The sequence below is a fragment of the Coturnix japonica genome, chromosome 26 (assembly GCF_001577835.2).
Source record: "Coturnix japonica isolate 7356 chromosome 26, Coturnix japonica 2.1, whole genome shotgun sequence".
Classification (NCBI taxonomy): domain Eukaryota; kingdom Metazoa; phylum Chordata; class Aves; order Galliformes; family Phasianidae; genus Coturnix; species Coturnix japonica.
The window spans coordinates 2277510-2293877 of NC_029541.1; the positions used below are offsets into that span (position 1 = coordinate 2277510).

Genomic DNA, 16368 nt, shown 5'->3' on the forward strand with positions numbered 1-16368 from the left:
TTTGTGGAGCTGGGCTACACACAGTCTCAGCATAAGGAGACTTGAAATAGATACACTTGTACGTATAAAAAGGGGAACAATCTTTCATAGAAAACAGATCAGATCTATACAAATTGGAGGGTAGGGTTATACATCTCTGGAGTAGGGCTTGCTGAACCTGGAGCTGGCAGAATCACCTATGACTCCAAACCTCCTGCCGTATCGGATATCTTTGTCTCTTGCAATTGTAAGGCTGTCCGTAGTCTGGAAACTTCAAGCTGATATATCTGCTTTTAGTGCTCGTTTAGAACAGGCGTTTACGTGCTGGTCTGGATTTCTTGTAGATAGGCAGCGATGAACGCTGCTTATCTCTGTCTTTATTTCCCAGCCATTTCAGCCTTATTGTATGGCACATCGATCTTAAATTGGCATTTTAAACAAACCAACTGCACACAGTCATCAACAGCAAATCACTTCTGGTCACACACTGAGAGCTGACGTTGCTGCTTACTTAAACCAGCTTGGGAGGCACCACCAGTGCCTGCTCTCGCTCTGCAGCCTTTGTTATCACAACAGGGAAGGACACCATTTTCCCCCTTCTGAACCATTTCCCACAACTGGGGATACACGTTGGATGTCCAAACTCTAAAGGCCAAATATCCCATCTCCCAACTCACCTCCTCCCAGCCCAGCTGGGCTGCAGCATCCAGCCCATAGAAAGCATCTTTAAACTGCAGGCACAACACTAAGCACAGGAGCTGGTCCTTCATCTCACAGCACAACAGCTGAGTGGGACCAAGCAAATCTTTGTTATAAGCACTCAAACACCCAGACCTTCGGCTGGGCAGATAAAGCATCTGTCAGGTCTTAAGAGTAGGGAGAAATCTGATCAGCTATCCATCGTTTTAAGTACAGCAAGCAGGGATGCAGCAAACCACCTCCCTGCCTAGCTGCCTCCTATCCGAGGGATAATCACAGCACTGCTCATAGCCCCCTTGACCACCGTGCTGTATTATTTCTGCTTGGTGGCTCAGGCCAGCACGACGCAACGCCCGCGGTGCCAGCACAGCCACCTCCCGCGGCTGGCTTTGATGTGCGGTTTCTGTTTCTCAGGTAACAAGACAGAGAAATCTATCCCCGTTAAAGCTCAGACCCCCTCCTCTGTGCAGCTGGCCAATCTGACGCCGGGGATGGTGTACAAGCTGTGGGTGTTCCCCATATGGTCTAGCCCCAGCGAGCACTCGTACATAACCTTTACCACCAGCTCAGGTGAGCGGGGCTGCGTGTCCACTGCATGTCACTGCGTCCCCACGGGTGGCACCGGCGTGGTGGAGGGAGGGTATTAAGCACAACCCTTAAGGAGCCACCCAAGCATCCTCACTGCATTGAACAAAGGGCAAAAGGAAGGGGTTGAATCAGGGTGAGGAGCACGTGCATGCACCTCGTGGCACTGCGCATGGGTTGGGGATGGCATCACAGCCACACGTGGTGCAGGCAATGGCTCTTCAGCTCGGTGAAAGGCAAGGTACGTTCCCTCAGCAACTTTGCATTTAATTGCACAAGCAATTTTCCAGGCTTATCACCTCAGTGATTTTTAGAGCTTCCTAATTATGGGCTTCCTACACTGCCCACTGAATGCCACTGAAGGAGCCTTACTGACTTCCACAGGCACTCAATCAGGCTTTATGCATTTCTAAAGCATCCCTGTTGACACACGATGAGTGTCAGTAAATCACGACGCCTGGGTTTCCCTTTGTGTCCGCCCGTGGGTTGTGCCGTAGGAATCTGTGTGCAATGCTGTCCAAGCAGAGGGCTCAGCTCTGCACAGCAGCTGTGTGAGCAGCACCGGAGCAGCCCACGCTGCAGTAGGTAGAGGCTGAGATTTCAGAGAACTGAGATTACTTTGCTGAGATCTGGCAGCGTGATGGAGAGCTGAAGCAAAAAGCCATATCTTTGCTCAGGAGCAAAATGTTTGTTCCTAGCAAAGGAAGGCTGCAACAGCAGCAGCTCTCCCCACCTTACTCCATGCACCTGCAGCCCATGTGCTAGCAAGGCATTGCTCCATCAAATAATTCCTTGGTGTGCTAAGCAGGGGCAGAGGGCAGCTGTTGGTAATCCAGAGTGTCCAACACTACCCAGTGCTGATATTGCCTCTCCATGAGGATGTGCAGCACCCCCAATTTCTGCTTGCAGACTGACTCAGAAATTGCCCCCAGGCTGCAGCCCCCTCACCCATACCATGCAATACCCTTCTGCATCACTGCTCCCCAGCTTGGACCCGTCTCTTCTCTTCTCTTGCTGCTTTTCTCCCACTTTGGGTGTTAGGTCGGAGGACCACCAGCACCACGGGGCAGGAAATCATTAGAACAGGAGGTCACCTCCTTGGCTGATTGATGCAGGCATGGCTATCTGCTGTAATTTATGGGTTTCTAGTGGTGTTACTGAGACAATGCACAGGGACCACCCAACCCTGTCCCCACAGCTCCATCCCTGCCCATTTTTCACTGCTAGATTCTGCTGAGACAGGAGCTCAGCCCCCGCTGACAATCACACGCCGCAGGGATGCTGGTGATCAAGAGAGCCCTGTTCATTTTGCTTGTTGGTTGTAATGTTTGCCAAATAGCTGTTCTTCAGATCGAATGCAGATAAATAAGAGGTCCAGGCACACCACGCCTTCTCTTCTGCTTAACTTGACAGCTCAATATCCCAAAAGAGCTCTTCCCAATAGTAAATGGCATTTAAACTACAAGTATAGCTTAATGCAAAGACGTCTTCTAAATACAAGAAGGAATGTAAAACGCTGAAGGGGGATCTGAGCAGGACTGCAGCTAGCTGGGCTTCACACAATCCATTTGCTTCACAAACGTGACATAAATTTTTTGCTGGTCTGCTGTCAGAATACAGTCAAGCTTTGCTATTGGCGTATAAAGCGCGACTGTTGGGTAACACGTTTTCTGCCACAAGATTATAATTACTTTTCTCTTAAATAAATAAATAAGTGAAAAGCTGCTGCAGTTGCATTTCAGATCGATAGCTGTTCGATGCCACAGCTGCTTGCCACTATTTACCCTTGGCGTCGGCCTTACATTAACACAAATCAGAACGTTCTCTCTGACAGCCGTGTGCTTACCCTTCTCTTTCCAAATGCTGCAATGACAGTCACTCGTTTACTCCAGAAAAAAAAACAAGATTGCTGTGACTATGATTTGTCGGCACGTGTTGCTTTTTGGGGAAGGATGGCAATGAATGACACCCCTACCTTCATGGCATGCAGTGCCACAGTCCTGCTGCAGGATCCCCTCCATGCACAGCTCAGCCTTGGTCAGCATAGAACTCACCCCTTGGGAGCTTTGAAGAGCCCTTCATTCTCCCTTGGCGCTGCTTTCTGTGCAGACCCCACCAAGGCTGCTAAAACCACCTCCTCCCATTTCAAATCTCTCCAGTAGAGCTCTGTTTCTCTTTCCTCCTCAAGCACTTGAGTTAATTGAATCCAATTCTCACCTCCTCTCTGTTCTAATCTCATTCTCTCGACTACAAACAGTCCATCTACACAGCTCAGGTTGTTTTAAATACCGAAAGTGGCAGTATTAAAGGAAAAAGCAATAAAAGAGAGCCAAGGCAGCACCCTCCCACCCAAAAAGCAGCACCGAGTGTTCTGCATCCAACATCATTTCTTTAGCAAATGGTACTTTCTTGTCAATCTCATTCTCCTCTTTTATCTGCGATTTCTTTGCGTCGTGGTTTGGCTGCAATTATCTGCTGACAGCGTGGCTCAGATTTCATCTTAAGGAAAGCACCTGTTATCTCAAGTCTGTTTGGAAAGAATGAGTTTGGGAGGAATAATAGGAAGCGTACTGAGTGTGCTGTCCAAGGGCTCACTCTCTGTTACTGCTCCCGGTGCAGAGGATGGTGGGTTTAAATCCAATTATTTCAAGGCAGCTCCACAAGACGGTTGCGTGAGCTGCCTCCCAGGTCTTGTTGGCTGGAGTTGACTCATCTAATTGAACGAGGCAAAGTCTGGAAGCAGCAGCACATCCCTCCCTAGAACTCCACGGTGCGAATATCAGGGAGCAGCAGCAGCAATCCCATTGTTTCAGATTGCTTTTTTGGCACAAAGAAATGCTCCATCCTTTCCATTTGGGGCAAACCCCCCCACACTAAACCCCTGATTTGATCCCATCCAGCTCAGAGCTCCCTTACTCCAGGAACACCGCTCTATCTGCTTCACAGCCTGGTTGCTCTCAGCCCCCCGCTGTGCTGAAGGTTATTTTCTCCTCCACTCTGTCTTGCTGAATACCAAGCGTGTGTCAATGAGAGCCCGAGAATGGCAGCTCGTTGCTATTTATAGGAGACAGATGTGCCGGTCTGACCGCACACAGGCATTGCACACAGCATGGCAGGGCATGGCTACATGAGCAGAACACCTCTCCTTGCTCAGTGTCACACCCAGCAGCATTACCACTCCATGGTACAATGACATTCCAGCGTTCCCAAACCACATCTCAGCAACCTGGGACATTCCTTGAGGATCTAGTGGTTGATAACCCTGCACATGGCAGGGGGTTGGAGCTTGATGATGTTTAAGGCCCTCCCAACCCAGTCTGTTCTATGATTCTATGACCTCCCAGAGCTCTGCACCTGCTGCTTGCTCATACATTGGCCAAGCTATGCACGCCAGGATTGCATCTTTATCTTTGAGCACCTCGATCCCAGACCTTCAGGGTTGCTTTCAGGCACAGGATTTGCAAGATCAGCTTCTTTTGCCATTACTTTCAATGCCTTTTCTCACCAGTCTCTGCTAGGTTTTCCTTTACGCTGCGACCCTTCGCTGTTTGTAGCCCCTGCTAAAATGCTGAGTTGACCCACCATTAAAAAAGCCACAGATCCCTGTGCTATGGCGTCAGATAACCCAGAAAACACACATACACACACACAAATGCAGTGCTACAGATAACGTGGACTGAGTCCTGGTCATTTGTTTCTCCCTGCTGTCCTGACCTCCCCTTAGAGCCTTTTCCTTTCTCCATTTTCCTCCCAGCTTACACCAAGAACCACGTGGATATCGCGACCCAGGGCTGGTTCATCGGGCTCATGTGTGCCATCGCTCTCCTGGTCCTCATTCTGCTAATTGTTTGCTTCATTAAGAGGAGCAGAGGAGGGAAATATCCAGGTAAGAGGGCTGCGGGGCAAGCCTTTGTACTGTCGGCTTCAGAGGCAGTCAAACTGCTGCTCTGATACATGTGCATGATTTCAATCACTTTCCCTTTTCCATAGTGAGAACACTGTTATTAGTGGGAAGCATTTTAGTTAATTAAAGGGTGGGCAAGGGCTCTGTGCCGTGCAGGGAGCCGAATGCTGCTGCTCTGTCTGACCCCACCTCTGCTCTGCAAATCTACTCAGCCACATCCAGAAAGAGCTCTCTGTTAGACAGAAAAACAAAGCTCATTAAATTTTTGCAAAGCAAAGACAGCACTTAGGAAAAGTCAGTTTCCATTGTGTGCCAGTACCCGGGTGCCACTGCAGCAGGAGGTCTGGGGAGCAGCCTGCAAGCCCACCCAGCTGCACTCCACCCTGCAGGCAATTCACCTTCCCTATTAATGGGGATGCTGGGGATGTGTTTGCTTGCAGTGCGTGACAACAAAGATGAGCATCTGAATCCTGAAGACAAGAATGTAGAAGATGGTTCATTCGACTACAGGTATGCTCCCTGGCATGGACCCATAGACCTACACCCCCCATCAGCCCCATCACAGCCCTCACTGCTCTCCCCCTCTGCTGCCCCACGGAGCCACACAGCCTTCTCAGTTATTTCTCCCACCTTTCTCCTCCTGTCTCATTTTCTCTGCAAGTCCTCTGCCAAAGGAAACGTTTCCTAAAGCTCCTAAAGCAATGAGTTGGCTGCAAAGGTTTGTACCTGGGTCAATCCAGGCAGAGCTGGCATGCTGTGACTCAGGACACGGCTCTTACAAATCACACATGGAAAAGGTGCTAGAGTGAACTCCTGAAGCATCCTGTGGATACCTCAGGGACATCACCCCGTAGCTCAGCCTCTCTCCTGCTCATAAAGGAAGAAGTGCCCAAAGTCATGCTAAGAACAGACTTGAAATCATGCAGGTTCACTCACCCAGGGTCTGCCTGGCTTCAAAGCAAGGCTTTGCTCTAAGGTCCCCAGGGCAACCCTTCTCAAACAGCCCCTGGAGTGCTGAGCAGTGACTCTGCCCAAACCACTTTGATTCCCCCCACCTCCGGGCAGCCCCTTTTGAGTACAAAGTCATCCTGGTCGGAGCAGCACCCATTTTTCCTCCTGGAAAAGCTCCTAGGATATTTCAGAGAGGGATCAGCATCCCACAGCTGTTTCAGTGCCCCCGCTGCTGCCTGCCTCCAGGGAGCAGGAACAGGTAATGTGTCAGGTCTCATTGGATCGCCCACACTTGACAGATGACAGGGATGTTTTACAGTACACCCAGTTTGCCCTCTGAGCACCTACTGCGTGCTCTGCCTTTTGCTAAAGAATTTAAATGCACCTTTCCATCAGAGCTGGATCCACAGCCCAATTAGTCTGGTGGGAGTTCTTCCTCCTGACTTCAAAACAGGGGTTAATTAAACCCTATGTCATTACCAGCACTCCTAGCATTACGAATTGATGCAGCCAAGATGGGAAGAATTTACTTACAATTCAGTGAGGGATGTAACAACTCACACATGTTCCACCAAAGACTTCAGAGGGAGCAAAATGAATAGGTTTGCCTGCTCACGATGCATAAATGAAAGCAGAACAACTGCATTCCTCAATGCCATCCCATTTATACTGTTAGTAGCACAGTAACTACATTAGGTTTTTCTCCTAAGGATATCACAAGACCAAAGCTCCCCAGTTTTCCAGTAGAGAATACAAATATACATGAGTGGGAGCCCAAATAGGTACACTCTAGGAATAAGTCATCATTCATCATTGCCATCCATACAATGCAATGGCAACACCTTCAAGCTATGGATAAAACCACTTAGGACAGAAAATAATAATTTGATCAAGAAAATCTACCACTTATTTCCATACTTGGGCCAACCTACAATGCAGCAACTCCTGCTTAGCTGAATCTCAACCTCATATTGAGAGCCCCACTGCCATGAGCATGCAGAAGATAGAAGGGCAACAAGAGCAAACACAGATATCATTCACATAGGAGTGACCAAAGAGCAGGAGTTGGAAAGTTCCTGCTTTGGGTTTTTGGGGTTATTATCCATAGAGCTGAGGTTTTTGCAACATTGCTGGCATGGATGTGACCCTTGCTCTCTGAGTTGTGGATTTACCAAATCAAGACAAGATTTCTCCCTGTAACAGCTGGATTCTGTACTTACATCCTGCTGGGTAGGGGGATGGTGTGCCTGAGTGCAGTGCTGATACCAAGCCCCAAGATGCTCTTGCATTTTCCATCAACATCCCATGAACTAGATGTGGAAAAAAAGCAACCAAAGAGAAATAGCAAAGCAGACCCTGAACTCTGCCCCTCCATCAGGAACAGAAGTGGTAGGAGGTTCTCTCAAGGAGGCAGAAAGGAAGGTGAACTTGAAGGATTGATATGAAATGCTGTTGGCTGATTAAGATTCAAAATGATTGCGATGCTAGGCTCAAGGAGGGTAGCAATTAGTATTTCAAGCAAGGACAGGATCTGAGCTGACGTGAGTTCTTCATTGGTTTCCCTCCCCACCTCCACATAGCATGTCTGATATGCTCTCATCATATCTCACGTCCTTAATGCCCTGTGCATGCAACTTTCAAATCTCTGCAGCCTATAATTAAGAGATACTGTCACATCTTTCTGTTCCACTAACAGAATAATGGTTTTCCTGGGCAGAGGCTAAGCTGAGAAGCTTATTTTCAAAGCAGGAGACCATTATCCTTGGACAATGTTCTGTGCCAGTGACTGTGCCTCATTATACCAAATGTTTAAAAGCTGCACGTGGGGGGAATCAACCAGAAACCCGGGCTACTGGGAAGGGAAAGTTGAGTGGTTTTACCTCCTGGGATCCATGCAGCTCTGGTTCAGGTTGGGATCTGGTGGCACACCCCAATGCACTGTGATCAGCAGCAACCAGGTCAGGAGACACAGGGTTGCCCCCAGCCCAGCATGGGGAAGCATAGGGTCAACTGTTGACAACACCATGCACTGATGTGACCCCAGCATGGAAGCCCAGCAAAGCGATAGAGGGGATGCTGAGCAGTCCCTTCTCCCAACCCCTAGCCAGCATGTTGTTTGTCCCCCAGCATGGCATTGGTCCCCTGCAGCTTGTGCCTGGCCCAGCACAAGCATCCTAGCCTCTGCCAATTGTGTTCTCCCAGATCAGCTTTCCCAGGGATGGGACTCCTCCAGATCTGTCCAATTCCATTGGCTCCATTTGGTATAACGAGGCAATGAGCTCCATGAGGAATGCAGTGACTTTTCATTTTGGTTTTAGCACTGCCCCTGTAAATGCATACCTCATCATATCTCTCTCTGATCAGGCTCTTTCTGCTTCTCTCTGTTTTATTCCCATTCTTTCTTCTCCTTTTCACCTGGTCTATCCACATGGACCATGAAGGTCTCTTGAAAGGTAGGACCACGTGCTGCCAGAACTCCAGCACATTTAGCTTTTATTTTTTTTTTAATTACTCCTTTTTGCAATTTCTTTCTTTCATAGCTGAAAGCCCCCCCTGCCCATCCCGTCCCCATACACTCGCCTCTACCTAACACTTAACTTTAGACACGACTCCTCTACCTCTCACTGGGGATGAGAGTACCCCTGTGCCCATCAATGCTTTTTGCTTGGAGATGCTCCATGGGCATCACCAGCCAAGTCACTCTCATCCCAAACCTATCCCTAATGTGTAGTGGGACCAGTGGATGCTGACAATGAACATGGGCAGAAGGGCTGGATCCTCTGCATCACCCCTCAGCACCCTCCCCCTAGCTCCATACTCCCCTCATCCCAATGATTTAAGCCACTCAGGATGGCATTTCCTCGATGGATTTGAGCTGGGTGCTCTGCTTCTTTAATGCACCCATCAGCAAATCCCATAGAAATCCATGTTAACAGGGTTAGAGTGCATCAGAGTGCTGATGAGTATCTGCTTCGCCCTCCTAATGTACTAACAGGATGAGCAATGTTGGAGAGAGGTAAAACCAGGGCAGGCAAGGGAAATGTACTGACGGGAAGCTCGGAATTGTAGAGCCCACCTTAGGGAAAACCTGGCTCTAGATCCGAGTTCAACACAACCCACCCCAAATCTTGGGAATGGGTATTTCAGATCAAAGGATCTGGTTTTTGCCACTCTCTACTTGACATTAATTGGGCTTTCTAACTGCTTGCAGGCTGAATTCTCTTCCCCCTAGAAAGGAGCCACTTACTAAGCTAACAAGTTATTATTTATTGAGATGCCAAGTTAACACAAGGCCTGGAACATTAGTTTTGTATCATTGCTTAATTCACAAAGCGCTGATGGAAGGAAACACGGAACAAAAGCTGCCAGTTGTGCCGTGGGATACCAAATTCATCTCCCACTGCAGAGAGCTGATGCCATCAATTAAATGGCACAAAGAGATCCAATACCTTCCCTGGCTGCTCCCATCGCTAAGGAACATTTTTCTCCTTGGTCCAAGCAAAGCGTTCCCTGTTCCCCTCACCAAGACCACGCACCGTAGTGTGGATGCTGCCTACCCAAAGGGCGAGTCCCGAGATGCTGTTTTAATGAAAAATGGCCCCAAAACTCAAGAGGCTACGGGAGGTTGGGGTTTTTTTTTTCCAAAAAAGCAAACAAATGAAAAAAAATAGGCTGAATCATTTCTTTGATTGATGACTCTGCGTGTACAGCTTTGAAATAGCCCCATATTTTTTATCAATTTTAATAAAAGTCAAGAACAGAGTGGACTGCCATGCAGGAGAGCAAGCCTGCTGGGTGCAAGACTAAACCAAACCAAAATAAATAGAGACAGGAGTATGAGGGAGAAAAAAATGCTCAAGGTATGTAAGCGACCTCTTCAGCTATATTATACAATTTGCATGCTGAATGTAGGCTCAAATACGAACTAATGACTAGCTGATATGAAAATTAATTTTTATATATAGCAACCCTCTCGTCCTCGATGCAATACTATCTTTATTTATGAGATACCAGTCTTTGCCCTCCAGAGAGAAAACAGCTTTTCCCCCATCTTTTTTTGTTAAAAGGTTTCTTTAAAAGATTGTTTTTTGTGGGTCAGCCGATTTATTTTTCAGTGACCTGGCTTAATCTTTCCAGTGAAAAAGAGAAAAGGATAAAGAATTGAGCAAACAAGCTTAGATGCTCAGAAATAAGCTTGGAAAGGTAAATTCCCATGAGTTTCAGGAGCTGCACAGAACTTGGCATCCTGTACATGCCCCCTCGCAGTGCTTTGAGTTTTCCCCATTGCATGGAGCTGTCTAAAACAATGTGTGTTTTCACAAGGAAAGCTGGGAACAAACCTCACTTAACCAAGGTTACACCAAGGTTGGGTAAAATGCAGGGAGAAGGAAAGGATGCGAGCAATGACAAGGGAAGGATATTTATCATGTACATCCAGTTGGACTGCTCTGAGCAATGTATGTCATACAAATAGTTTAAGAAACATTGGGACAATGCTCTCACACAAGTGTTATGACTTTTGGGTAGTCTTGTGTGGAGCCTGGAGTTGGACTCTGTGATCCTTATGGTTTCTTTCCAACTTGGGATATAATGCGATACGGTGATTCTATAAAACTGCTTCCTAAAAACAAGAACCACCAGGGCTGGGCTATCAGAAATCCCAACCACAGCACAAAACCCAGCCATGGGCTTCCTTCATGGAGGCCATGTGCCCACCTTGGGTTTGCACCAGGCACCCCATGACCTGCTGCCTGCACTCGGTGCCTTCCTCCTGCACTCTCAGCTCAGCACAGTCACGCACTGGATTTATTTTTGAATATCCAGCCCTTGGCTTTTATCCCTTGCAAGCCCCACTCTCAACCTTCATTTTGTCTCTGTCTACCAGCGATGAAGACAACAAACCACTGCCCAACAGCCAGACCTCCCTGGATGGCACGATAAAGCAGCAGGAGAGCGACGACAGCTTGGTGGACTATGGAGAGGGTGGGGAAGGGCAGTTCAACGAGGACGGCTCCTTCATTGGCCAGTACACAGTGAAAAAGGACAAGGAGGAGACAGAAGGCAATGAGAGCTCGGAAGCCACGTCCCCAGTCAATGCTATCTACTCATTAGCATAGTGCAACGCAATGGGACCGTGAACAGCTTATGGGGCTTGTAGTGGCTGGAGGTTAAACAGCCACCACCGCCACTGCCTCTAACTCAACATACAAATGAAAACCAACCAATGACACACACAAAACAAAACAAAAAAAAAGAAACAAAAAAAAAAAAAAAAAAAAAAAAAAAAAAAAAAAAAAAAGAAAAAAAAAGAAAAAGGGGAAAAAAATAGGAAAAACATAATCTAAGCAAACAGGCAGATCAGGTAGCTGCCAATGCCATCTTATCCTTAGCAAACAAGTAAATGGCAAGGACTCCCGAGGCGTGGATGAGTTGTAGATGTAGCCAGAATCAGAGCTGAAGCGCAGGGATGGAGGGATGCAGGAGTGCTGTACTTGGCTCCCCATGTCCTTTTTCTTCTTTTGGGAGGGAGTTTAAAGTTTTGGTTTGTTTTTTTTTAATTTTACATTTATAGGAAGGTTCCAGATAACGGGGGGTGGGAAGGAAAAGGGAATCTGGGGGAGGAAAAAGGGCTGAGCAGAGCAACAAGCCTATTGAAAATGTATGAAGGAGAGTGGTTTCTATATGGGCAACGCGATATTGCATTACAGCAATGTCCATTCTCATGCAGCACCTTGTCTACAGCCTCTTCCAAACCTTCCTAAAAGATCAAGCAGCAACTGAAGCTGAGAAGTGTGGGTCTCCAACACTGTGGGACAGAGCCCTGGGGGCCACTAGGCCCAAATCATGGGGACCCCAAGAGGATGAGGAGCTGCTGGAATGTGCTGCAGTACAGCTAAGAGCTACTTGCCCACCAAGGCTGGCTCACCGCATCACTTGCCTGAGGAAGCACAGGCAAAACATTTTGTTTCAGCCTTTGCTTTGTAAGAAGATGGGGGAAAATTCCCCTCCCCAGACCATGCCTGCTTTCTTTTAAAGGCAACTCCATAAATCTTATGTAGCAAAGAGAGAGTGGAAGCAGGACCGGTACAAACAAGGGATGAGGGGACCAGAAACGGCTTATTTTAAGAAACAAAATGAAAGCCACCAACCACTCGGTCAGGCTGAGACATACTACCTGGGAGTGGGGTGTGGGACCCCAACTATTGCCCTGTACACTGCTCCAGCACACCAGGGACATATGTCCCTCAGGAACAGCAGTGGGACACCGAGGTCCCCCCAGCAGCAGGTATGTGCCAGGTTGGGCATTCTCAGCTAAACCCTAATTTCTTACAGTGGCCTTTCCTCCCCCATCCCCCTCAATCAATCAGCCTGGAGAGATGCTTCCACATGCACGGAACTCGCCTCTGCTGTTCTTTACATATCAAAACCCCACGCAATTTACATTCAAGCCTGGGAAACACACTGTAACAAAAGCGTCTCGTATAGGAGTGCTCCTTCACATGCCTTACACAGCTTCCAACGTCCCAGGACGTTTAACAAACTGACACTAACCCCCACCCCGCTTCGCTCCCCAACGCAATGGCCTCGGGGAGCAGTAGGAGTATGACGCTGGATAGCTCCCAACTGGGAACGCATGGATCCTATAGAGGGTAGAGTCTTAGTGGCCAACGCTGTGTGTGTATCCTCCCACTTCCTGCACTTTTGAAACCAAAGGTACCTTTGCTGAGAAGAGATCGGATTCCTTCAGACGTCGAATGATGTTAGGATGGATTTTTTTTCTTTCGTTTCTTTCCTAAGGAGGAGGGTTTTTGTTCAGCTTAATGGATTAAACGCAATAGGATTAATGCAATTATTCTTTCGGCTTTCGAGCTGGTTTGCTACGAAGACATATCGCTAACGAGAACATTACTAATAGGGATTGCTCAGATGTACTTTGCCACATTCTTGAAGCTGCTAATGGCACAATGATCCTGCACTTTGGGGAGGAGAGCCAGGACCGGGTCAACATTAACAGAGCAAATGGGAGAGAACAGGATGCAAGCAGTCAGCAGGCGGGTGACATGCACCTCACCCCGACCCCAACCTTACAGCTGGGGCTCCAGGACAGCACAGGAGCCATCTGCCAGGGTCCTTCCCAATGTCATCTTGTAGGGTAGGGCCACATGTGCTGCTGCTACCCTCCATGTAAAAGCACTCATGCAACAGATCCATTCCTGCTGCTTCCACCACCGGCTTCTCTAAGGAGAGCATCCCCAGCCTATCCCACAATTGCATTTCAGTTCTTAAGCAAACCCATTAAGCCAAACATAATGCAGCTCTCAGTTATGGGGCTGGCTGCTTCCTGAGCACACAGCTGTCTGTATGTATGAACCTGTATAGCTTGGAGGGAAAGCAACCTGCAGCCACTGCTATAAAGAAGCAGCTTCTGCAGTGGGAATTGGGAGCCTTGGGTACCACACAGCATCCCCAGCCCTCAAGGAGGTATCAGTCCTGGCAGCAGGGCAGGCTGTGCCATGTGTCTGCTATGTGCCATTTGTATTAACACTGGTGTTTGTGTCCTGCCATTAACCTCTTTGCATCTTGCTGTAAGCTGGGCAGTGTTTACCCTGCAGCTTTTCCATGCTTGCCCAGTGCACTGTGGCTTCAGTGAGCCCCCAAAAAGGTCTCACAGAAACACTGACAAAGTCTGAGCAGCAACTTCCTTGTGATCAATCAGGAAAGGAAGGCAATGAGGACCCATGAATGAATGGTTCAGTGTAATTTTTGTGGGCTTGTACTTCTGGGGTGTAAATTTACTCAAAAATCAGAAGTTATAGTAAAATAACAACAACAATAACAACAAAACCTATGTCATTTGCAAGTTGCCCTGAAGTTTCAGCAGGGACAAGCAGAGGGCTGTGGGGAGGCTCTGTGCCAGCCCCAGGGCTGGGCCCTGCAGTGCCCATCCCTATAGGACCTCTTGGAACAGGTCACATTCTGGCCACCTCTTGTGCAGAAAATGCATCATGAGGATGAAAAGCAGGGAGAAGCATACACGTCCAGCTGGTGCCAACCATGGAGCACAGGCATGGGACAGGAGAGAGTGGTTGTTGCTTTGATGCAATGCTGATACTGATCCTATTTTCCCTGAAGCGATGTTGCAGTGAGGACAAAAGTGCTGCAAGAAGCACTGAGAGACAGTACAAACCTTCCTGAAACCCTGCTTGTGGAAACACCAACAGCCCACCCCCACAAGACCCTCACACAGCACAGCCTTCTTGCAGAGGAAAGTCCCTGCAAGATGGCCACTTCTGCCTCCAAGGATAGAACTGGCAAGGCAGAACAAGCTGCTGTGGGGTTGGGGTGAGGGCACGCAGTAACATCCCTTGCAAGTCCTATTCATCTATTCTACAACCCATTAATTCCTTATCTCATCCATTCATCCTGTATCTCATCCATCCATCCCATGCTCTCCTCATCTCTTCTGTACTTCATCCATCCACCCTGCTCCCTATTTATCCATCCATCCCATAGCCCATCCATTCATCCTGGTGCCCATCCATCCTTCTATCCTGCACACACCATTCTGTATCTCACCCATCTCATGCCCCATCAGGCCTACTGCCTATCCACCCTATAGATCCACATCTATCCACTACCTCTCCTCAGTGCAGGTCCCAGCAGAGCTGTGCCCTCAACCTGCAACATAACATCAACCGTACCAGGCTCAATTGTGTACTAGCAGCAAACAATTTCAGTTAAGCAATAAAAATAAACAAACCATGTAAACGTAAAAATAATAATAATAATAATAAAACCAACCCACCCACCTCCTATTTCTTGCACTAAGACCTGTTTTATTGAAGAGAATAACAGTGAGTTTCTGGTCCTAACACAACGCCCTGCTGCACCAGCAGCTCCCCCTGCCCAGCATCACCTGTCTCTGTGTCCTTTGCAAGTGGGCATCAGCCTTTGGTTGTCCAACACAGATCAAACCCTGTGTCAAACCCACAAAACCAACTTCTTCCTTTGCAGTACAGCGTTCTAAATGTTCGTTTCTTCCTCTCTCGTCAGAAGGAAAAATATTGGACTGTTTTTGTTTCCCTTTAATTTGTAAATATATCCTCATCTGTCCTCTCTGTAAAACCACCTGGTTGGTCTAAATATTCTATGTATTTATTTGCCTTTTTTTTTTAATGCAAAAAAAAAATCAACACCTTTGCGTTAACCCACTTGTTTCAATGAGAAATGTATATCCGAAGCTGTAAAATCAACACTTTACAGCAAGAAGAGCTATGGACTACAGAAAAAGCGTTTCCTATAAGGACTTATAAACTGACTGCATGAGAGATGAAAGGAAGCCAAAATACTCAGATAGCATTTGGTTTTTGTTTTTTGAATCACTGTAAAAAAAAAAAAAAAAAAAAAGAAAAAAAAAAAGACTGGGATTTTTTTTGTATAGAGAACACTAAACATATAATAAAACATTGTTCAAAACTCAGGCAATGCCTGTCCTTCGTGTCCATCAGCTTTTTGGCCACTGATGCTGTCCCTTCCATGGCCCCACTGTGCCCACAGCCCTTCCCAATGAAGAACCATAGAATCACCCAGGTTGGAAAAGACCTTGAAGATCATCAAGTCTAACCACAGCCTAACCACAGTACTCTAACTCTACCAACCTTCTGCTAAATCTATCCTTGAGCACCACATCCAAAAGGCTTTTAAACACAACCAGGGACAGACTCAACCACTTCCCTGGGGAGCCTATTCCAGTGCTTAACTACCCTTAAGAGCACAGCTCAGAAGCTGTGATGGGATGCAACAGGGCAGGTTGATGGTGGGACTTGAGGAGCTGGGGAAGGGGGGTGGCTCAACAGCACTTAACCCCAAGCCAACCATAGATGAAGCATTTCCCAGGCCAGAGAACCCTGCAAGCTCAGTGCAGCAGTTCCTGTGGCTCAAAGCAACGAGACAAGACCTGCGTCTTCACTAAGCACATCATGAGAACATCTAATACAGAGGAATAGACCAAAGTACAGACAGCCCCACAGAGCACAGAGGAGCTGAAGCAGGAAGCCTCCATGGTCCAACAAACTCATGGGAGCACCTATTTCTTTAACCTATTTAACCCAGGTGCCCACAGCTCCCAGCAGAACTCTGCATTTCCCATCCCTACTCCAGGCTCTGAAATGCTCTTTGCTCCCTTGTGCAAAGCCTTGACGAGAATGGGCTGGAGGAAGGGGGAAAAAACACAAAGCTATTTGGCTAAT

General features: G+C 47.7%; 1 protein-coding gene across 26 annotated transcripts in view; it reads left to right on the forward strand.

Annotated features, from left to right (window-relative positions):
• Positions 1–15359, forward strand: part of NFASC (neurofascin) — a 70812-nt gene extending 55453 nt beyond the window's left edge. For 7 of the 26 annotated variants that reach the window (XM_015885019.2, XM_015885015.2, XM_015885016.2 and 4 more), the window contains 5 exons: positions 1093–1248; positions 5018–5149; positions 5608–5677; positions 8560–8571; positions 11004–15359. In XM_015885019.2, coding sequence (XP_015740505.1) covers positions 1093–1248; positions 5018–5149; positions 5608–5677; positions 8560–8571; positions 11004–11235 — 602 coding nt within the window. In that variant the 3' untranslated portion in view covers positions 11236–15359. The remainder of the gene's footprint in view (positions 1–1092; positions 1249–5017; positions 5150–5607; positions 5678–8559; positions 8572–11003) is intronic. The other 19 variants (XM_015885025.2, XM_015885027.2, XM_032449255.1 and 16 more) reach the window with 8 other exon arrangements.
• Positions 15360–16368: the final 1009 nt, after the last annotated feature.